Source organism: Dasypus novemcinctus, chromosome X, assembly GCF_030445035.2.
Source record: "Dasypus novemcinctus isolate mDasNov1 chromosome X, mDasNov1.1.hap2, whole genome shotgun sequence".
Lineage (NCBI taxonomy): Eukaryota > Metazoa > Chordata > Mammalia > Cingulata > Dasypodidae > Dasypus > Dasypus novemcinctus.
In genome coordinates, this window is record NC_080704.1 from 164,195,208 (window position 1) to 164,219,558 (window position 24,351).

Consider the following 24,351-nt stretch of genomic DNA (forward strand, 5'->3'; position numbering starts at 1 on the left):
AGGAGTCAACATGAGGACACTGAGGGAAGAATGAGGAATTAGGGTATGGTAAGGGTCTTAGCAAGGTAAGGTCCTTTGTTTAAAGGACTGATAACAGGTGTTTTGAGGGTGGAATCCCAGGTTTAATTAGGAGTTATGGTAATGGACCCTTGCTTAGAACTGAACTCCCCCACCCCTATCTCAGAAAAGAAGAGACATAAGAGAGTCTAGCTGTCCCTTCTTATCCCTGGAAGGACCCAGACTGGGATGACAAGATGTGACATACCCCTTGTTCCCACACAGTTGGGATATAGGCTGTGACAGGATGAGGATATGTGAAATAGGGAGATTTGCCTCCCTTGTTCTGAAGGAGCCAAATCAGGTCAGCAGAGTGAAGTTCCCCAAAATCTGCCAAGCATCAATCTGAGGAATTAGGGGATACCCCTCATTGTAAGACAGATAAGGCCCTCACAGAGTTGGCCAGCCTTTGCTTTCAGCCCTGAGAGTCCCTGAGCAGGTCGGCAGAGTATGGGATACACTCACTTCCTCCTCCTTGATTTCTAGAAAGTCAACTCTTTTTCTGAGAGTTTCGCCTCAGGTCAGAAGAGGGGCAAAGCGCAGGCCCTGCTGGGGGAAATGAGAGGACCATGAGAGAGCATTGAGGGAACCATCTACCGCAGAACAGTGGGGACCTCACAGAGTTTGATCCTGCCACTCATGTCAGTGCTGGGAAACCCAGTACTGTGCTTGTACTTTGCAGGATGTGGTGCACCCTCAGTTCTTCTTACAGGGACTCAAGGAACCGAGAGCTGAAGTACTTAGTCTGAGCCACACATCCTTAGCTCAGCAGAATGGGGAAGGTCCAGAGACTACTAGGAATCAAGACAAGACCCCTAAATATCTTCCACAGCCATCACCCACCCCAGAACCCAGGGTACCCCACAGAACCCAACCCCACTCATCCTACTGTCAGCCCTGGAAGCCTTGAGATATGTTGCAGGCTCTACGTTGAAGAGCCCTCTCACTTCCTTCTTCTGGTTTTTAGGGGTAGGACAACCAGGAAAACAGGAGACCTGTGAGACCCTCGCGTACCACCTAAGGAGAAGACCTGTAAGTTGGCGTCTGTCAGAGCTGCTAAGGTTGAGTTTCACAGCTGAGGCTGCTCACACTCGCCTTCTCTCCCCCAGGTCTGTGGATCCCCATTGCCCACCCTCCTTCCCACACTTCTGCGTGCTGCCTCTAAGAAGAGTCGTCATGTTCCACTTTCCAAAACATCCACACAACATGTTTGAGCAAGAATGTCAGGCTCAAATTGAGACACAGGAACTGGTGGAGGCACAGGTTCCCACAACTGAGGAGGATGAGTCCTCCTCTCCCACTTCCTCCTTCCACTTCTTTCTACCCTCCTCTTCCTCTCCCTCATGTCCTTCCTCTCCTCTGATCCCTGATACCCCAGAGGAGGTGAAGGTGCCTGCTGCTGTGATACCGAGTACTTCTCAGAATCCTCAGACAACCTCCTCCCACTCCTCTTCCTCCTTCTCCACCACTTTATCGAGAACTTCAGATGAGAACTCGAGCAGTGAAGAACAGGACAAAAGTACAAGCACCTCTCAAGATCCAGCAGGTGCTGTATCCTTACCCAGAGACCCACTAGGCAAGAAGGTGAATGATTTGGTGAAGTTCCTGCTCCTCAAGTATCGACTGAAGTTGCCTGTCACAAAGGAAGAAATGCTGAAAGTTGTTGATAAAAAGAACAAGAGCCAATTCCCTGTGATCTTTCAGAAAGCTTGTAAGTGCATGGAAGTCATCTGTGGGATTGACATGAAGGAAGTGGACCCCACTATCCAGTCCTACATCCTTGTCAACTCATTGGACCTCGCCTATGATGAAAACCTAAGTGATGACCAGGGCATGCCCAAAAAAGGCCTCCTGATAATTATCCTGGGTGTGATCTTTATAGAGGGCAACTGTGTGCCTGAGGAGGAGATCTGGGATTTACTGAATATGATGGGAGTGCATACAGGGAGGGATCACTTTATCTTTGGGGAGCCCAGGAAGCTCATCACCAGAGACTGGGTGCAGGAAAAATACCTGACGTACCGGCAGGTGCCAGATAGTGATCCTGCATGCTATGAGTTCCTGTGGGGTCCAAGGGCCCACATGGAAACAAGCAAGATGAAAGTGCTGGAGTTTTTTGCCAAGGTCAATGGGACTTACCCTAGTTCCTTCTCTACCCAGTATGAGGAAGCTTTGAGAGATGAGGAAGAGAGAACCAAATCCAGAATTGCTCCTGCAGATAGTACTGCTTCTACATTTCTTGCTCCATGTTGGCCAAAAGCTTCTCCTGGCATGAGTGAAGACTGAGGCAGATTCTTCAGTCTGTGTTTGAAGAATACAATCATTGTGCTAAGTCATGGGGGGTCAGGGAGGGCTTCGGGACCACAGTGTATAATCTATTTTCCATATTATGGGCAATTAGGATTTTTTTTTGTATTTTTTTTTTGTATTTTTTTTTTGTATTTTTTTGTATTTTTTTTGTATTTTTCAAATGTTCCTTTTACTGGAAGATGTATTATCTTGAGAATCAAAATTCATAACTAATGGTTGCACATTTATTGCTGTTTATCAGGTATAAGACAGATTTTCTCTTTTGTAAAACACATTGGAAACATTCCATCTTATTCTGAGATCTGAAATGATAACATGGTATTGCAATTGGAATTTCCTTGGAAATGTGAAAGAACATGGCAATAAAATAGGTTCAAGAAATAGATGAAAATGTGACGGTTCATTTTTGTGTCTTCAGAATACAAATATGAGAATATTTTAGTCAATTTTTCTGTAAAATTAAAGCTTTGTCTGGATTTGCTTGACTTACTCAAGAAATGGAAGTTCCTCCTCACTGGCCTATTTATTCTCCAAACATTTATTGAGCATCTTCTCTTTGGAAGGCACTGTTTAGTTTTTTTTTGTGGGGTGAAGGGAGCAGTACTAGGAAAAACAAGACACACCCCCTGGCCATAGCATGGTAGAATCTAGGAACAACAGTCGAATAAGGAAGATGGTTAGAGATACTATAAGACCTAAAGAAAAGTTAAAAGAAGTGGGGAAGTGGGAGCTCCAGATAAGAACAGTGAAGTGTCAATGTCCTGAGCAAAGGAGGTTTGTGGTTTTTGAGAAACTGCAATTCCTCCTATGGGAGTTACTTTTACATTTACATAAGTGGTGGCAGAGGCCACTCTCAGATGGTGTGATTTAGAGGTAAGAGAGAAGCTTGGAATGGAAAACTATTCTTTGCAGTCACTTGCTTTCATCTTAGGTAATCCAGAGAGCAATCTCTACCTGGGGTAGATATGGAAGACTCCCTGCACTCTTATTCCAGTGCAGATAACAGTACAGGAATTAAGTGTTCTGTACACATCATCTGCAAGTCTTTCCTGAGAAATGATGGTAATATTCACTTGAAATGATTTCCAGAAGTCACTAGGCTGACAGGCTTTTCCCTGGCTTGGGAAAGATAGAGCTCATTCCATTATAGAGGTATTTTAATTAGGCAATATTGAGTGTAATTTGGCCAACTCTAAGAAGGACTAGATTGTTTTTGGGGGTGAAATAAATGGAAATAGGGGTTTGGATGGAGCATCTGGAAAGGAGGGAAAAAGTAGCTCCTTGACTGAAATTCCAGGAGCTTTGTTTTGCAGCCAGCTGGAGAAAAGTCCCAAACACTCAAATAATATATCCTCTAAAGGGGAGAATATACTGAATTTTTATTACAAAGCAGCATTTTTGGTTGATTACCTATTCCATGTCCTGTTGAGCTGTGTATTCTATGAGATGTCCTGGATTGAAAAAAAAAATCCTGATGAAGTAGGGTGGTCCTGTGGGGGGTGGGTGGGATCAAAATCAAAATGATGTTAGAAACACTGCCAGTCATTAAGATCCATTGCATGCCAGGCTGTGTGCCAGGAGTTTTGCATGCATAACATACATTCCAACAATTCTACAAGACAGGGTCTATCAAATCCATTTCACATATTAAGAATATAAAGTTCATAATACTTGGCAGTTTGCCCAAGATCACACTGATAGTATGTGACAGAGCTGAGACTGGCCTGAATTCCCTGGTCTGAGTTCATCTGGAGTCTACACTGTTCCCACTCCTCTTTCCATGAGTCAGACATTCTGTTTCTTAATTATGCTTCTCACTACTCCATTATGTGGCCACCCTGTGGCCAGGTTACCAAAACAAGCCAAAAGATGGAGTGTGAAAATGAGAAACACAATTTGGGATTGTCTTTAGGCTTTATTTCCTTAGTATCTTCCTGTGTCATAACCCAGAGTTCCTTGGGAGGTGACTCTGCCCAGGTGTAGGCATTTTTATCCAGTCCTAGCACTTTCCTGCATTACAATTTCCTAACCCTTGTCTTCCCCAGTGTTCCCTCCTGACTGACTGTGGAGTTTTTCCTCCTCCTCTGAAGGCTTTCTCCCTGAACATATGTTGGGTCAGAAAGCAGATGTCAGTAAATTCAACAGGACTGAAATTATACAAAGCTGTTTCTCTGACCATAATGGAATAAAGTTGGAAATCAATGAGGCAGAAAGAGGGAAAATTGACAAATGCAGAGATTAAATAACACACTACTAAATAATCAGTGGGTCAAAGAAGAAATTGTGAAAGAAATCAATAAATATTTTGAGATAAATGAAAATGAGAACACAACATATTAGAATTATGGGCTGCAGTGAAGGTAGTGCTGAGAGGGAAATTTATAACCCTGAATGCTTACATTGAAAAAGGAGAAAGTGTTAAAATCAGTGACCTAACTGCACGGCTGGAAGAACTAGAAAAAGAACAGCAAACTAATCCCAAAAACAAGTAGAAGAAATAAAATAGAGATCAGAGGAGAAGGAAATGAAATCGAGAACAAAAACCAAAAGAGGGAAGTAGATATGACTCAGGCAGTGGGCACATGCCTACCACATCAGAGGTCCTGGTGCCGCCTAAAGAAGACAAGCAAGACAGTGAACTTACACAAGAAGATGATGCCATGAGATGATGCAATGGAGAATAACCACAAGGAAACAATGAGACACAACAAGGAGGAGTGGAGGTAGCTCAAGCCATTTATGAGCATGCAACAAACAGCAGAAAGTGCAAAACAATGGGAAGGAGGGATAAATCTGAAGGAAAAAAAAATAGAATTTTTTTAAAAAGTTCATCCTTTGAGAATATTAACAAAATTGACAAACCCTTAGACTGACAAAGAAAAAGAGAGAAGATGCAACTAAATGAATTTTTAAAATGCAAGCCAAGCTATTACTACTGATTTCACATAAGAAATCATAAAAGGATACTATGAACAAATAAATGCCAAAAAATTTGGCAATATAGACAAAATGGAAAAATTCCTGGAAATGTATGAATACCCTACACTGACCCTAGAAGTAATAGAAGACCTCAACAAATCAGTCATAAGTAAATTGAATGAAATAGTCATTAAACAATTTCCCAAAATGAAAAATGCAGGACCAAATGGATTCATAGGTGAGTTCTACCAAACATTCAAAGAAGATTTAATACAAATCTTACTCAAGTTCTTCCAAAAAACTGAAAAAGAGGAAAGTTTACCAAAGTCATTCTACTGAGCCAATATATCCTAATTCTAAAGCCATAAAGAGATATTATGAAAAAAGAAAATTACAGACCCATTTTCCTAATGAATACTGATACAGAAATCTTCACTAAAATATATGTTAATTGAATCCAACAAGACATTAAAAGAATTATTCATGAGCAAGTGGGTTTTATCCCAGGTATGCAAGGTTGGTTGGACATGAGAATATCAAGCAGTGTAATACACAACATTAAGAAATCAAAGGAAAAAATCACATAATCTTTGCAATTGCCACAGAAAAGGCATTTGACAAAACAGTATCCTTTCTTGATAAAAATACTACAAAAGATAGGAATTGAAGGAAACTTACTCAACATGATAAAGGCCATGTATGAAAAACCCACAGCTAACATTGTACTCAAGGGTGAAAGACTGAAAGCTTTTCCGTTGAGATCAGAAATAAGACAAGAATGCCCACTGTCAACACTGTTGTTCAAAATAGTGCTAGAAGCTCTAGGTACAACAATCAGGAAAGAAAAAGAAAAGGCATCCAAATTGAAAGGAAGAAATAAAACTTTTACTGTCTGAAAATGATTTGATCCTATACCTAGAAAGTCCCAAAAAACTACAACAAAGCTGCTAGAGCTAAGAAATTATTTTAGTAGAGTTTCAGGATTCAAGATCAATATGCAAAATGAGTGGGGTTGAGAAAGGTGGCAGTGGAATAAGGAGCTCCTAGAATCAGCTCCTGCTACAAGGCCGTTAGTAAACACTCAGAGTTATCTGGACCTAGCTGAAGCACCTGTTTGGGTGCTTCAGGAGACCAGAAAGGCATCCTGTAACATCCTTGAAGAAACGGAAGGAAGAGGCTGCCCATTTGCAGAGAAGATTCGTAAGTAGAGCACTCCACACCATGGAGGCCAGTGCCCATCCTCCACTGGAGGAACAAGCCACCTAGGGAGCTGTTCCATGGCTGGAATTGAAAGCTCCACTTCTCAAAAATGGGGGAGGAAGAGATGGTTGGGGACTGACTTCGGCTACTGATGAGTAAATTCAGTGGTCTAAAGTATAATCTTGAGAACAGCTAAAGTTTGAACCTGTCCAAGTCAGAAAGAGGGTAATAGCCTCAATCTTAACCCACGCCTGGCATGAGGGGAAGCAAGGTGGACTGAAAATCACAGTGCAGGGGGGGAACTGACTTCTTGCCATCCAGATCAGATTGCAGCTCTAGTCTAAGCACCAGTGCCACCTCTGGCAGGGAGGAAGCCCCAGGGATCTGTGCCACCCTCTCTGCGAAATTAATGCCAAGCCGTGCAGTCCGGTGACTGTCCTACTCTGGTAGCACAAGCTGCCCCAGGAATTGTTCTGTGGCTGCAATTGAAAGTTCCATTTCCCAAAAATGGGAGGAGACGGTTGCCAATTTCAGCTACTGATTGATAGATTCAAATGGCTAAGGAATAACCCTAGGAACAGCTGGGGTGTGAATCTGTCTACATCAGAAAGAGACTGGTGGCTACCATTTTGACTCAGTCCCCAGCATGAGAAGCTAGTACCAAAAATCACAGTGATGGTAGGAACTGTATTTTTTCACCCAGATTGGCCTGCAGCCCTATCCTAGGCTTCAGCACCATCTCTGGCAGGGAGGAGGCTGGCAAGCCCTGCACCAGCCTATCAGGAAACTGGGAAACTTTGACTGGCTCAAACTGAATAATCAGAAGTCTACCAGGCTACTGTAGTCATCTTGGACCCGCACTGCATAAATTGATGCCCACACTTGTAGCTCCATCCCTGCCTGAGGCAGGGGAGAAAGGGGTGTGAAGCTTCATCAGTCTCTCTGGGCAAATACAGTCTAGGCCTACATGACTTGGATTATTCCACAAAACTGTGACTCTGTCCCTACCTCTGATAAAGGAGAAAGTTGGGAGGAGCTTCATTGGCTCCTGGGGCAATGAAGGCTACTTGAGCCTCCACAGTTTATAGCACCAATTACACCCTTGGCCCTTACTGCACAACCAATAAGGGAGAAAGGGAAGCTGCCCCAGGAGTGGATTTATATCCTGCAAGGGAGAAACAGCAGGAAGCCCTAAACTAAAGAGAAAAACTTCACACAGAATAAATATCCTAGTAAGCCAGATGCCAAGGCACCAACAAAACATTACAATCCACAGTAAGAAACAGGAAGATATGTCCAAGGTAAAGGAACAAGATAAGCCTCCAGATGACATAAAGGAGTTGAGACAACTAATCATAGATATTCAAACAAATCTCCTTAATAAATTCGATGAGATGGCTAAAGAGATTAAGAATATTAAGAAGACACTGGATGAGCACAAAGAATAATTTCAAAGCATACATAGAAAAATAGCAGATCTTATGGGAATGAAAGGTTCAATAAAAATTCAAAAAACATTGGAATTATAAAAGCAGATTTGAGGAGGCAGGAGAAAGGATTGGTGAGCTTGAAGAAATGGCCTCTGAAAGCGAACATACAAAAGAACTGATGAAGAAAAGAATGTAAAAATTTGAACAAGGTCTCAGGGAACTGAATGACAGCAAGAGACATGCAAACATACAAGTCATGGGGCACCAGAAGGAGAAGAGAAGGGCAAAGGAGCAGAAGGAATATTTGAAGAAATAATGGTAGAAAATTTCCCTACCCTACTGAAGGACATAGATATCCATGCCCAAGAAGCACACATACTCCCATCTGAAAAAAATCCAAGTAGACCAATTCAGAGAGACATACTCACCAGAATGTCAAACACAAAGATAGTATTCTGAGAACAGCAAGAGAAAAGCAATGCATAGCATATAAGGGATACCCAATAAGATTAAGTGCTGAGTTATCACCCAAAACCATGGAGGCAAGAAGACAGTGGTCTGGTGCATTTAAAATACTACAAGAGAAAAACGTGTAGTCAAGAATCTTATATCCAGCAAGACTGTCTTTCAAAAATGAGGGTCAGATTAGAATATTCAGATAGAAACTGAGACAATTTCTAAGCAAGAGACCAGATTTTCAGGAAATACTAAAGCATGTGCTAGACCCTGCAAAGAAAAGACAGGTGAGAGAGACCTGGAGGAGAATCTAGAAATGAAGATTATATCAATAAAAGTGACTAAAAGTGTCAAAGAGTGGTGAAAATAAAATATGACAGATAAAACTCAAATAGCAATAAACTTAACCAATAATGTAAAGCATTTGCATTCAGAAAAAGTCAACCCAATGTTAAAAGAAATTTTTTAAACAGTCTTAAATAACTGGAAGAACATTCCATGCTCATGGATTGGAAGACTGAATATCATTAAGATGTCAATTCTACTCAAATTGATATACAGATTCATTGCAACCCTGATAAAAAATTTCACAAGCATTTCAAAAAATTGAAAACATGGTTATCAAATTTATTTGGAAGGCTAAGGGATACTGAATATCCAGAAACATCATTTAAAAAAAGTGAACCCTATATCCAGAGAGTAAATCATACTACCAAGCTATAGTGGTAAAAACTGCATGGTAGTGGCATAAAGACAGATACATATATCAGTGGAACAAAATGGATGGTTCAGAAACAGACCCTCACATGTTTGGTCAAGTGATTTTTAACTAGCCTGTCAAACCCACAAAGCTTGGGCAGAACAGTCCATTCAGCAAAATAGTGCTGAAAGAACTGGATGTCCATAGATGAAAGCAGGGAAGAGGACCCCTATCTCACACCTGATCCAAAAATTAACTCAAAATGGATTAAAAACCTAAAAATAAAAGCAAGAACCATAAAACTTCTAGAAGAAATTGTAGAAAAATACCTTCAAGTCCTGGTGGTAGGTGATAGATTTTTAAAGGAGATAAGAGAAGGACTGAGATGGGCTACTGATGTTTAAGGTATGTAGAAGTTTTAATTAACTTTACTGTAAAAGTGTGGAAATGTACAGAATGGATGGTAACAAATAGTGAATAATAAGTAGTTTGTAAATAGGGATGTGGCTGAAAATGGTAGTCTAGGTATGTAAATGCCAATTAACAGAATGCTAGCGAGTAGTCTAGGAACTGAATAGCACAGTAAACCAAGGGGTGGATGAGAATTGTGATTGATGGTACAGATGTGAGAGTGTACTTTGTGAGCTAGAGCAAATGTACATCACTACTGCGGGATGTTGGGAACGCATAGGAAAAATACAACTGGAATGACCTCTGGACTATGGTTTGCAGTAATAATATAATACTCATGCATCTATGCCAAAGATGTACTATGTTGATAATGGGGCAGTCTGGAAAATGTGAGCGCAATGTGTACTATGGACGTGGTAAAATCAGGTGATATTACCTTATCTGTAACAAATGTTCCACCACAGTGTGGTGTGTTGATAGAGGAGTGTTGTTTGGGAATCTTGCACATGAGCATTATTGTTTTATATGTTTACAACTTCTTTCATAAAAAATATATTTAAAAAATAATAGTAGAGGGTGGGTTGGGGGGGAAGCACACCAAATGTCAGATAAGGAATATAGTAGTAAGATATTGAAAATATACTTTTATAATTTGTAGCAAATGTCTCATGGAAATGAAGGGTGTTGGTGAAGGGTTGATGTACGGGACCCCTCTACAATGTTACACATGTTTACTTTGTAAGTTTACAACTTTTACTATACACTTAATTGTTTATGTTCATGTATAAATTATATAAATATAATAATAATAGGGTTGGGGTAAAAATACGTTGGTTAGTAGTAATATTTTGACAGAGTTCTTTAAGCATTAGTTAAAAAGGTTTAACAAAATGTAAGGTGTTGGTGGTAGGATGAGTTATGAGAGTTCTGTATTATGTTATATATATTTGTTTTGTAAGTTCACAACTGTTACTATACACTTATGTATGTTTGTGTGGGGGTGATATATCTCAATAAATTAATTTTTTAAAAATCAGTGGTGTTTCTATACATTAGCAATGCACATTCTGAGGAGGAGATCAGGAAAAAAATTCCATTTATGATAGTGACTATAGAATAAAATATTGAGGAATAAACTTAACCAAGTATATTAAGCACTTGTATTCAGAAAACTACAATGCTTTGCTAAAAGAAATTTTAAAAAGATCTAAATAATTGGAAGAACATTCCATGCTCATGGATTAGAAGATTAAATATCATTAAGATGTCAAGGGATTACTACCAAGTACCAGCTGATGATGTAACTAGAACATGACCTTGAATAAAAGGGTCAACTCGGACCAGCAGAATATCTCAATCTACATATAATACCAGGAGTTAAAAATGATTTTTGATATGAATAAAAGGGGAAATGGAAAGGACAAATGAGTTTATATGGCTATAAGTCTCCAAAAAGAGCCGGGAGGTTATCAGAGGGGTTGCCCTTATGCACACCTGAGCAAAGTCCAAGAGACAGATAAAGTAGATACAACCCCAGGTATTGGTTCTACTGAGGGCTACAGAGACCCACAGGTTCTATGGTCATGGCAGATGGAGTTCAGTGCCATGTCAGTAGGCCCTACTTGGAGTTTGTGCTTCTGTGTGGTGGAGCTGGACTCAGATGTGATCTTTGTCCACAAGCCTCTCCTGTTACTTTCACAGGAACTGTAGTTGGTGCTGGAGTTTAATGTATACCCAGGGTACCTGAATCTCTGGACTGACCATGTGATAGCCAGGCCCTGAGCCTCAGCAGACTTGCAACTTCTACACTCTGGTTTATTGGACTTACCCCACTCAGCTAACATGGAGGTGAAGAAGGTCAACTACCACACCAGGGAGCCAAGAGTGCCTACAACTGAAAGCAGGAGAATTGCATCTGTCATCCATGTGGAATCAATCTAATCCCCATCTTGATATAGATGTGGAGTGGACACAACCATTCTAAGGTCCACAGGATGGAGGAATAGAGTATAAATTAGAGTGGACTTACTGATATTCTATTCATGAACTATTGTGATTAGTAGTAATCGAAGAAAATGTGGCATTGTTGTGGAGAAAGCGGCCATGGTGGCTGCTGGGGGTAGGGAGTGGGAGGAAGAGATGTGATGTGGGGGCATTTTCGGGGGTTGGAGTTGTCTCCTGGGTGGTGCTGCAGGGACAGTTACTGGACACTCACTGTATGTCCTCCCATGGCCCACTGGGTGGAATGTGGGAGAGTGTAGGCTATGATGTGGACCATGAGATGCAGCGGTGCTCAGAGATGTATTCACTAAGTGCAATGAATGTCTCATGATGATGGAGGAGATTGTTGCTATAGGGGGGAAGTGGGGTAATGGGGGTGGGGGGATATATGGGGACCTCATATTTTTTTAATGTAACATTAAAAAAACAAAGACAAAAAGATGTCAGTTCTACCCAAATTGATATACAGATTCAATGCAGTCCTGATAAAAATTTCACCAGCTTTTTTCAAACAAATGGAAACACAGTTATCAAATTTATTTGGGAGGGTAAGGAGCGCCAAATAGCCAGAAACATATTACAAAACAAAAGTTAAGTTGACGACCTCTCACTTCAGGACTTTAAAATATACTACTAAGCTACAGTGGTAAAAATAGCATGATACTGGCATAAAGATATACATAGAGACCAATGGAACTGAACTGATGTTTCAGAAAGAGACCCTCATATCTATGGTGTCAGGTCTTAGCTCCTCAGCCAGAGTGGGGTAGTCAGGGCAGTTAGCAAAGAAAAAAGCACGTGGAGCCACAGGGAGTTTATGCATATTGAGATTATTCCATGTTCTTTCCTTCTGCTCTCTCTCTGCTCTCTCCTGTTTAAGTGTTCTTTGTTCTCTCTCCTCTGTTTACATGGGAGCTACTTTTATGTTACTACTATCAGAATATATAATTGGCTTCTACAGTGGTATACCTATCATGTTACATATACTACTTGGCTGGCATATGTGTCGGTCAGAACCAAGCCCACCCCCAGAAGCTGAGTGCAGTTATGCTGTGTTACTTCATCCCAGATATAGCAAAAAAAAAAAAAAAAAAAAAAAATTCAGGATGCTTAGGCCATTTAACTCTTGGTCTCTACTTTCCCCTACATATAGTCAAGTGATTTTTGACAAGCCTGTCAAACCCACCCAGCTGGGTAAGAACAGCCTATTCAACAAATGGTGCTGGAAGATTTAGATATCCATAGCAAAGAGAGAGAAAGTGGAACCCTATCTCACACCCTATAGGAAAAAAAAACTCAAAATGGATCAAAAACCTAAATATAAAAGCTAGAACCATAAAGTTCCTAGAAGAAAATGTAGGAAAACATATTCAAGACCTGGTGGTAGGTCATGCATTCTTAAACCTTACGGTGAAAGCATGAACAACCAAAGAAAACATGGCTAAATGGGATCTCCTCAAACATAAAGACTTTTGTGATTCAAAGCACTTCTTGGAAAAGGTGAAAAGGCAACGCACTCAATAGGAGAAAATATTTGGAAACCACATATCTGATAAGGGTTTTATTTCTGTTCTATATAAACAGATCATACAGCTCAACAATAAAAGAGCAAGGAATCAAATTAAAACATGGGCCAAAGACTTAAATAGACATTTTTCCAAAGGGGAATATAAATGACCAAAAAGTACATAAAAAAATGTTCAATATCACTAGTTATTAGGGAAATGCAAATCAAAATGACAATGAGATACCATCTCACACCACATAGAAGGGCCATTATTAAAAAAAAATAACAAGTGCTGAGGAGGGTGTGGAGAAGTAGGAACATTCCTTCACTGTTGGTGGTGGTGTAAAATGGTGCAGCTTCTGTGGAAGACAGTTTAGTGGTTCCTCAAGAAGCTAAATATAGAACTGCCATATGAGGCAGAAATTCCTCTACTAGGAATATATCCAGAACTGAAAACTGTGACATGAGCAGACGTCTACACACCAATATTCATAGAGGTGTTCACATTTGCCAAAAGATGGAAACAACACAAGAGGCCATCAACCAATGAATGGATTTTTAAAAAAATGTTGTATGTACATATGATGGAATACCATGCTGCGGTAAGAAGAAATGAAATTGGGACACATGATAACATGGATGAATCTTGAAGACATTATGCTAAGTGAGTAAGCCAGAGACAAAAGGATAAATATTGTATGGTCTCACTAATGTGAACTAGATACAAAGAATAAATGCACACTCTCTCTACCTAGAGGAGCCCACACTAAATCTTGGTGTTTATTTCCATCTCCCATTTCTCAGCAAGCTCTATTCACTCTTTCCCCCATTTCTCAAATCAATTATTTTTCTTGGCCTAAAAAAAAGGAATGCATGGAGTTAAAACCTAGCGTATAGCTTATTAGGAGATAAGAGGAGGGCTGTGAAGGAGTACTCATGCTTAGTATATATAGAAGTTTTAATTAATTTGACTGTAAATGGGTGGAAATGGATAGAGTGGATGGTAACATTACAGTGAGTAGCAGCTGGTTTATAAATGGGATTGTGGCTGAAAAGGGTAGTCTAGGGATATAAATGTCAATGGAAAGAAAGCTAAAGAAAAAATCTAGGGGACTGAATAACAGTGAATCTAGAGGAGGGTGAGAATTGCGGTTGATAGTACAAATGCAAGAATGCCCTTCTGTGAACTAGAATGGATATACATCACTATAGCAGGGTGGTGGGAATGTGGAGAAGCATGGGAAAAACACAATGTAACCTATGGGCTATAGTTTACAGCAATACTGTAATATTAATTGCATTAGTGCCAAAGATGTACAGTGTTAATAGGAGGATATGAAAAATATGCCAAAAGTATGCTATGACCATAGTTAGTGGTAATAGTCTGGTGATATTATCCTATAAGCTGTAACAAATGTTCCACAACAGTGTGGTGTGTTGGTAAAGGGGTGTCGTATGGGAATTCTACACACGTGCATGATATTTTTGTAAGTTTATACAACTTCTATAATAAAAATGTATTTTTTAAAAATCTATAAAAAATGGACTGGTGAGTAGAGTCTGACTTGTCACATACCTTACTGGCTCTTGTTATATAATCCTGAAGTTAGAGACAAGGTTTTTGAAACTACCCTATTATTTGCAGTAAGATTTTAATGTGATGACTTCTTTGAAACTGACCATGAACAAACACCCAGATGAATAAGTTAGGTAGTAAAAATCTAAAGCCTTCCTAATAAGGGATAGATGAGGAAAGATCATAGAAATCACTGGATGAGCAAATATCACCAGAAGCTGATTTCCTAAAATCCCTCCATTTCTCTTGGGAGGTAAATAATCTTATTTAAAATGAAATGTTGATAATTTACTTCTACTGCCTCTTGTCTGTGAACCTGCCCACAGGAAAATGCTGGTTTTCTGACAAAAGCACCTATATAGGTGATCATATATGTTCAGTCATGTGGAAGCTAGTGGACAAGTTAAGATTTTGACCATACATTAAAAGGAAAGAAAATGTTCACCTTCTGAGAATAGATAATTTATGGCAAAGGCAGTGCAGAAAAGTGCTAACATGTGAAGCAGGATGAATCTTCTCTTTGAAGATTTACAGAAAGCTTTGAAAATGAGGCATGATCCTATATTTGGAAACCCTTGTCATATGGTAGGCACTTGAAAATTTTGGAGAATTACAAGACCAATTTGAGCTTACCAAAAACTCCTTGAAGAAATGAGTGTTGTTATAACAAATCATAGTTACTTTTGTTTGAACACCTACTATATAACAGTATATGCGTGAGACTGTGCATCCTCACCTACATCTTCCTCTCCTTCCTCAGTACATGGAAAGACTACATTGCCAGTTCATATGGAATTAGGAAGGAGCCAGAATGCTATTCAGAATTCCATTCCCATTCTTTCTTTTCCATTCAGCAGCAAGCACAGCAACCTTGTATTAAGATGATGGAATTAAAAGATGGAAGTAACCTGGATCCCTGGGCCACCTGTTAGCAGAAAGCTCCTGACAAACCTCATCTGAATTTATGTACATACAAAATAAATTTTGGTTTTGTTAAGCCAGTCATATTTCAGATTTTGTCAGTTCCAATAGCTGGCAGTTACTTTAATTGACTAATGCACAGCTATTATTTCTGCCGTTAGAAATAATAAATATTTTATTTAGAAAGTTGTAGTGAATATATTCGTATTCCAAAAAATTCTAAAAATATAGATCAATCAAAATTCTCCCTTTTGCAAAGTTCCTCCAAATTTCAGCCCCCTCCTCGGAGTTAGCCACAATTAACAATTTGATGTATATTATTTTAAAGCTGATTCTAGATTTTTCCATAAGTATATGTACTATAAATATATATTGTAAAATTTTAACATACAAAGGCAATTATACACACGTGCACACACACACACACACACACACACACATATATATATAATCTGTCATTTGCCTTTGCCACTTAATAAAATGGGTGTAGGATTTTTCCATCATAGCAAGTGCAGATCTTTTGAAATTTTGTAACTACTCCCTGGAATTCTAAAGTATATTTGTGCCATAATCACTTAAATCATTCTTTTTGTAATGGACCCATAGTTTGTTTCCCATTTGTTGTGAATAATAGAACCGAATTCAACACTTTTGATTTAAATTCTTGGAGAAGTGTGCATATTTTCATAAGAGAGAAAGATAAATTAATGTGGAAATTGGAATAGTGGACAGGATGTGATATTTTTAAATTTTATAAATATTGCTGAAATTTTATTCCACAAATGCTGTACCAATTAATTTTTGCACACTTTAATGTATGTGAATATTCTACATTATCACAAATTTTTTGTATTGATATTTTAAATTTTAGCCACAGTTATGAGTGAAAAGTTATTGTCATTATTACTTTACTTTTTATTTCCCTGTTTCTAATTAGATTATGAAAAACTTAATCCATCACTCATACAAAACTTGATTTATGCAGTGTTGTCCTGAGCAACAGGATTCCTCTGGGTATGATTTAAAATTCTGAGATTGGGGGCAAGATGGCGGCTGAGTGAACATCCCTGTTAGAGTCTTCTGCAGGGAATCGGCTGGGTGGCGTTGGAGACTCTTCGGGACCGGATTGTTTCGGGATTTTTGCTGGTCCGGAGGTGTCTGGACATCGATTTGGAGGGAAGGTAACAGAGAGGATTCGTCTGTGAAATATACACGGAGATCCCAGCTACCTGTAGAGGATTCCCTTCTTGGGTAGACGGAGACGAGGCATCTAGCCCCGCTCGGTGGGGCTGGGCCAGGCCGGGCCGCGCTGCGCCGGCGGTGAGCGGGGCCGGGCGGGGCCGAGCCAGGCCGAGCCGGGCCGCGGTAGCGTTTGGAGCAGGGCGGGGCCGGTGCAGGCCCCGGCTGCGGGCCTCGGTAGCGCTTGGAGCCGGGCGGGGCCGGTGCAGGCCCCGGCTGCGGGCCGCGGTAGCGCTTGGAGCCGGGCGGGGCCGGTGCAGGCCCCGGCTGCGGGCCGCGGTAGCGCTTGGAGCCGGGCGGGGCCGGTGCAGGCCCCGGCTGCGGGCCGCGGTAGCGCTTGGAGCCGGGCGGGGCCGGTTCAGGCCCCGGCTGCGGGCCGCGGTAGCGTTTGGAGCCGGGCGGGGCCCGGGTCAGGCCGCGGCGGGTACAGAGCCGGGCAGGGCCGGTCCAGGCCGCGGTGGTGGGAGGTGGACGCCGGAGCCGGCTGGGCCGCTGTAGCGAGCGGAGCTGGGCAGAGCCAGGCCAGGCCAAGGCGGCGTGAGGAGCCGGGCAGAGCCGGTCCAAGCCTCCGCGGCGGGCGGAGCCGGGCCTGCGGAGGGGTTTCTGTTTTTTTTTGTTTGTTTGTTTGTTTGTTTTTTGTTTTTGTTTTTGTTTTTTTTTTTTTTAATTTTACTTAATTTTTTTTTTTTTTTTTTTTTTTGAGCATCTGCAGTACTGGGGAGTTCGTGGGCCCTGGGCGGCCTATTAGGGGTTTGTGGGAAGGGAGGTGCTTGCAGACCCATTTGGGCAGACAGACGGGGGGGTTTTAGGGCAAAGCGGGGGGAAGTTGTTGTTTTAGATAGTGTTGCAATTGTGACACGTGTGTACCTGTATCTCTCTTCTCCCTATCAGTTCCCCACCGTTTGCCCATCCTCTTTTTCTTTCTTCCTTTCTTCTTGCCTTTCTTTTTTCTTTATTATAATTAGTTTGTTTTTTTTTTTCTTTTTTCGGTTTTCTCTTTCCCTCTTGTCCCTCATCTTCCACTTATTTTTACTTTAATTCAAGTATACAATAGGTGCTACAGGGAACACCTCACATTTGCTGGGTTTTCCCATCCTCCACTGCCTCATTTCTGTGTGAACTGATTTAGGCTACCTACACTATCCCCCTTCCCCTGCATCTTGATATCCACTATCATCTACTGTCTCTCCTATATTCCACCCCCCACCTCCCGTTCTTTGATCCACAAAGTGTCTAACTCTTAATTTCTAATACCTTTGTTCTGTTTTCTGTCTATTATCCACTCTTGAAACTATTACCTTTCTTTTCTTTTTCCCTCTCTCATGAAAACAATAGCTGTGTAGTTCATACCATATTCCTCCCAAATTCAGTCATCAACTTCATAAAAGGTACTCTACCTACAGCTATAACTCTATACAATCTACATGAATCTAACCTCCATCCTTCCAGATCTCATATTCCTGCTTTATTAACATACATCACCAATACAACTTTACACTTTTCCCTTGCTTACACAATTGCCTTTCCCCAACACTAATACTTTCCTCTAAAGTGAACTTAACCAACAACAAGTAACTAGAATAAGAAGAAAAAAGTGACAAAGAGAAGATATAACACCTGTGCAAAAATAACAACTAATTAACCTCCAAGAGCAGACAAAGAAGCTAAGGAACTGATTAAATTCGTCAAAATAAAGAGATGACCAGAAAGCAACAAAAATCTACGAACCAAACCAATAATCAGGAAAACATGGCTGAATCCAATCAACAAACCAATAATCACGAAGGGGAGCAAAACTTGGCACAAGCAATGAAAGATCTCAGAACATTTATCACCGACAAATTTGATGCAGTAATGAAAGAGGTTAACAACATGAAGACATCACTTGGAGGGGAAATTGCAGACATACGCAAAAACATAACAGATATGATGGGAATGAACACCACAGTTCAAGAAATCAAAAATACACTTGCAGCAAATATCAGCAGACTAGAAGAGACAGAGCAGAGAATTAGTGATGTGGAAGACAGTACATCAGAAATCAAACAGATAGTAGAAGGGGTCAATAAGAAGATAGAAAAAATCCAATTAGGATTTAGGGACCTGAATGACAATGCAAAACGCTCAAACATACGTATTATAGGCATTCCAGAAGGTGAAGAGAAGGGAAAGGGGTCAGAAAGAGTGTTGCAGGAAATAATGGATGAAAACTTCCCAAATCTACTGAAAGAGACAGATGTACATATCCAAGAAGCACAGCGCACTCCACAAGTCATAAACCCCAACAGGCCCACCCCAAGACATATACTTGTCAAATTATCCAATGCTCAAGACAAAGAGAAAATCCTAAAAGCAGCAAGAGAAAAGAAAACCATCACATACAAGGGAAGCTCAATTAGATTAAGTGCTGATTTCTCTTCTGAAACCATGGAGGCAAGAAGACAGTGGTATGATATAGTCAAGGTACTAAAGGAAAAAAATTTCCAACCAAGAATACTCTATCCAGCTAAACTAGCATTCAAACATGATGGAGAGTTCAAAATATTCGCAGACAAACAGAAACTGAAAGAGTATACCAACAAGAAACCTCCCCTTCAAGAAATTCTAAAGGGAGTTCTGCAGGAAGAAAGGAAAAAACAGGAAAGGCAAAGTTGGAGGAGAGTATAAGACCAACAACAACAACAAAAAAGACAAAAAAAAATATACAAACAAAATATGACAAACACAAATCCAATCAAAATATGGCTAACACAAATAATTCCTTGATAGTAATAACACTGAATGTCAATGGATTAAACTCACCTATCAAAAGATTCAGACTGGGACACTGGATAAGGAAATATGACCCATCCATATGCTGTCTACAAGAGACACATCTTAGACCCAGAGACGCATGGAGATTGAAAGTGAAAGGCTGGAAAACAATCATACAAGCTAACAATAACCAAAAAAAGGCAGGAGTAGCTATATTAATATCAGACAAAATAGACTTTAAATGTGAAACAATTGTGAGAGACAAAGAAGGATACTACATTTTAGTCAAAGGGAAAATCTGTCAAGAAGATCGAACAATCATAAATATCTATGCCCCTAACAAGGGTGCCTCTAAATACGTCAGGCAAATGCTGGAAAAACTAAGTGAAAGAATAGATACATCTACAATTATAGTGGGGGATTTTAATACACCACTATCAACTCTGGACAGAACATCTCAAAAGAGAATCACCAAAGAAACAAAACATCTGAATAGTATATTAGAGGAGCTCGATCTAATAGACATATATAGATCGCTACACCCAAACACAGCAGGATATACATTTTTCTCAAGCGCACATGGATCATTCTCCAAGATAGATCATATGCTAGGCCACAAAGAAAGGCTGAACGAATTCAGAAAGATTGAAATCATACAAAACATTATCTCTGACCACAGTGGAGTCAAGCTGGAGATTTGCAAGGGAAAGAAGCCCAGATTTCACACCACGATTTGGAAATTAAACAACACACTCTTAGAAAAACAGTGGGTCAAAGAGGAAATCTCAAAAGAAATCAATGACTACCTTGAAACAAATGATAATGGTAACACAACATACCAAAATTTATGGGATGCAGCAAAAGCAGTACTGAGAGGGAAGTTTATAGCCATAAATTCATATATCAAAAAAGAAGAAAGAGCAAAAATTGAAGAACTAACTGCACATTTGAAGGAATTAGAAAAACAACAACAAAGTAACCCAACAGGAAGAAGAAGGAAGGAAATAACAAAGATAAGAGCAGAACTAAATGAAATAGAAAATAAGAAAGCACTTGAACAGATAAACAAGACCAAGAGCTGGTTTTTTGAGAAGATTAACAAAATTGACAAACCTTTAGCAACACTAACAAAGAAAAAAAGAGAGAAGATGCAAATACACAAAATAAGAAATGAGAAAGGCGATATCACCACTGACCCCACAGAAATAAAGACTATCATAAGAGGATATTTTGAAAAACTATATTCCAACAAAAATGACAATCTAGAGGAAATGGACAAATTCCTAGAAACACATAAACAGCCCATATTGACAAAAGAAGAAATTGATGATCTTAACAAACCAATCACAAGCAGAGAGATAGAATCAGTTATTAAAAATCTCCCAACTAAGAAGAGCCCAGGGCCAGATGGCTTCACAGGTGAATTCTATAAAACATTCCGGAAAGAACTGACACCAATCCTGCTGAAACTATTCCAAACCATCGAAACAGAAAGAACATTACCCAACTCCTTCTATGATGCCAACATTACCCTAGTACCAAAGCCAAACAAAGACATCACAAGAAAGGAAAATTACAGACCAATTTCTCTAATGAACCTAGACGCAAAAATACTTAACAAAATACTTGCTAATCGTATTCAACAACACATTAAACGAATTATACACCACGACCAAGTGGGATTCATCCCAGGTATGCAAGGATGGTTCAACATAAGAAAATCAATCAACGTAATACACCATATAAACAGATTGAAGGAAAAAAATCACATGATTATATCTATTGATGCAGAAAAAGCATTTGACAAAATACAGCACCCTTTCTTGATAAAAACACTCCAAATGATTGGAATACAAGGAAATTTTTTGAACATGATAAAGAGTATATATGAAAAACCTAAAGCCAATATTGTTTACAATGGAGAAATCCTAGACTCCTTCCCTCTAAACTCAGGAACAAGACAAGGATGCCCACTGTCGCCGCTCCTATTTAACATTGTCTTAGAAGTACTTGCTCGAGCACTGAGGCAAGAACCAGAAATAAAAGGCATTCAAATTGGAAAGGAAGAAGTCAAAATTTCATTATTTGCAGATGACATGATCCTATACATAGAAAACCCTGAGAGATCTACAACGAAGATTCTAGAACTCATAAATGAGTTTAGTAAAGTCGCAGGTTATAAGATCAATGCGCAAAAATCAGTAGCATTTCTGTACACCAATAATGAGCAAGATCAGGAGGAAATCAAGAAACAAATACCATTCACAATAGTAAATAAAAAAATCAAATACTTAGGAATAAATTTAACTAAAGAGGTAAAGAACTTATACACTGAGAACTATACAAGATTGTTCAAGGAAATCAAAGAAGACCTAAATAAATGGAAGACTATTCCTTGTTCATGGATAGGAAGACTGAACATTATTAAGATGTCTATCCTACCAAAATTGATCTACACATTCAATGCAATCCCAATAAAAATCAATGCAGCCTTCTTTAAGGAACTAGAAAAACTAACTATGAAATTTATTTGGAAAGGAAAGAGACCCCGAATAGCCAAAGACATACTGAAAAAGAAAAACGAAATTGGAGGAATCACACTACCTGACTTCAAAACATACTATAAAGCTACGGTGGTGAAAACAGCATGGTATTGGCATAAGGAGAGACATATAGACCAATGGAATCGAATTGAAAGCTCTGATATAGAACCTCACATATACAACCACATAATATTCGATAAAGCCACCAAACCCTCTCAACTGGGAGAGAGTGGCCTATTCAACAAATGGTGTCTGGAGAACTGGATAGCCATATGTAGAAGAATGAAAGAGGATTACCATCTCACACCTTATACAAAGATCAACTCAAGATGGATCAAAGACCTAAATATAAGAGCCAAGACCATAAAAACCTTAGAAAGCAGTGTAGGGAAACATCTACAGGACCTTGTAATAGGTAATGGATTTATGAATATCTCACCAAAAGCACGAGCAGCAAAAGAACTAATAGATAAATGGGACTTCCTCAAAATTAAAGCCTTCTGCACCTCAAAGGAGTTTGTCAAGAAAGTAAAAAGGGAGCCCACACAGTGGGAGAAAATATTTGGCAATCATTTATCTGATAAGAAACTTATAACTTGCATATATAAAGAACTCCTACATCTTGAAAATAAAAAGATAAACAATCCATTTAAAAAATGGGAAAAAGACTTAAACAGACACTTCTCCGAAGAAGAAATACAAATGGCAAGAAAGCACATGAAAAAATGTTCCAAATCTCTAGCTATCAGGGAAATGCAAATCAAAACCACAATGAGATACCATCTTACACCCATAAGATTGGCAGCTATGAAAAAAACAGAAGAATACAAGTGCTGGAGAGGATGTGAAGGAAGGGGAACACTCATCCACTGCTGGTGGGAATGCAGAAGGATCCAACCATTCTGGAGAACAGTATGGCGGTTTCTCAAAAAACTAGCCATAGATTTGCCATATGACCCAGCAATACCACTGCTGGGAATATACCCAGCAGAACTGAAAACAAAAACACAAACCAATATATGTACACCAATGTTCATAGCAGCATTGTTCACTATTGCCAAAAGTTGGAATCAACCCAAATGCCCATCAACAGACGAGTGGATCAATAAAATGTGGTATATACACACAATGGAATACTACTCGGCTGTAAGAACAAACACACTACAAACACATGTGATAACATGGATGAATCTTGAGAACCTTATGTTGAGTGAAGCAACCCAGACATTGAAGGACAAATACTACATGACCTCAATGATATGAAATAAACAAGCTGCCCTAGATAGCAAGAGACTGAACGATAGGCTTGCAGGAAATCGGAGGGTGGAGGAAGGATATGAGCCGATGTCTGCAGGGGTGGAATTTAAGACGAGATGGTGGTAAGTATGAACACAAAGAAGAGATAAAAGGGGGGCAAGGGGTTGCCTTTGCTTGGGGCTTTGCGGGTTTGAGGGTGGCTGGGGAGGGACGGGTGAGTAACGTTGCCCAAAAGTGGGGGGAGGGAGGGGTAGCATACGAACCAGGAGAGGGTCAGGTGTTGGTGGAGAGTATAATGCCGAGAAAATCATATCAAAATATAATAAAGAGGGTTACCTGTTTAGAATGCTCGGAGGGGAGGGTCTGATGCAGGACGGGCTCCTGGGGAATGTCTAAATGCTCATTCTGCCAGAGTGGGTGACACCATGGGGTAGAAACCCAAGTAGTGAGAGTGGGGGTGGACCCACATCCTGGGGAGGACTAATGCCATCCAATAGAGGGAACTGTATCCCTCGAGAGAAAGGGTGGCTCCCAGGGCATTGGGGCAGTTGAGCAAGTTAGGCCCTGAACACTATTCCATCTATCTCTGGAAGTGGCTCCTCAGGAAACGGAGGTTGGCTATCACTGAGGGCACCAAGGTGGAAGGGAAAATGGATGTTAAATGTGTGGAACCAAAGTAAATGGGGGGTAAGAGAGGAGTTTCTTGAGAGTACACAAGGATGGATATAAAACATGTAATATTACACCATAACATATAGGAGATGACAGACTGATAATGTAAACCATAATGTAAAACATAGGATAACTAAAAATGTAAAGAACTGTGTATCCTAAAGTATGCACCATAATGTAAACACAGATGTCACCTTGTTAGAAAGCTAATGTCTCAGACTCTGTACATCACTTTAAGTAAATATGATATGAATAGGGCGTAAGAGTATCACTGTGGAAGGGAAAAGGTTTTCTGGTGGATGTGTGGGAGTGCTGTATATTATATATATACATTGCTGTGGTCTAGGACTCCTGTGAAGAAAAGCTGAATAATTAGGGGGGGGGGGGGGAAAGAAAAA

General features: G+C 40.0%; 1 protein-coding gene across 1 annotated transcript; it reads left to right on the plus strand.

The window, feature by feature from the left end:
• Window positions 1-1,087: 1,087 nt before the first annotated feature.
• Window positions 1,088-2,415, plus strand: LOC101438166 (melanoma-associated antigen 10-like). The gene has a single exon (XM_004462936.4). The coding sequence runs from the start codon at window positions 1,234-1,236 to the stop codon at window positions 2,341-2,343; it is 1,110 nt and encodes a 369-aa protein (XP_004462993.3). The 5' UTR covers window positions 1,088-1,233; the 3' UTR covers window positions 2,344-2,415.
• The last annotated feature ends 21,936 nt before the right edge of the window (window positions 2,416-24,351 follow it).

Coding starts and splice junctions, on each gene's coding strand:
- LOC101438166 (XM_004462936.4), top strand. CDS start 1,234: ATGTTCCACTTTCCAAAACATCCACACAACATGTTTGAGCAAGAATGT.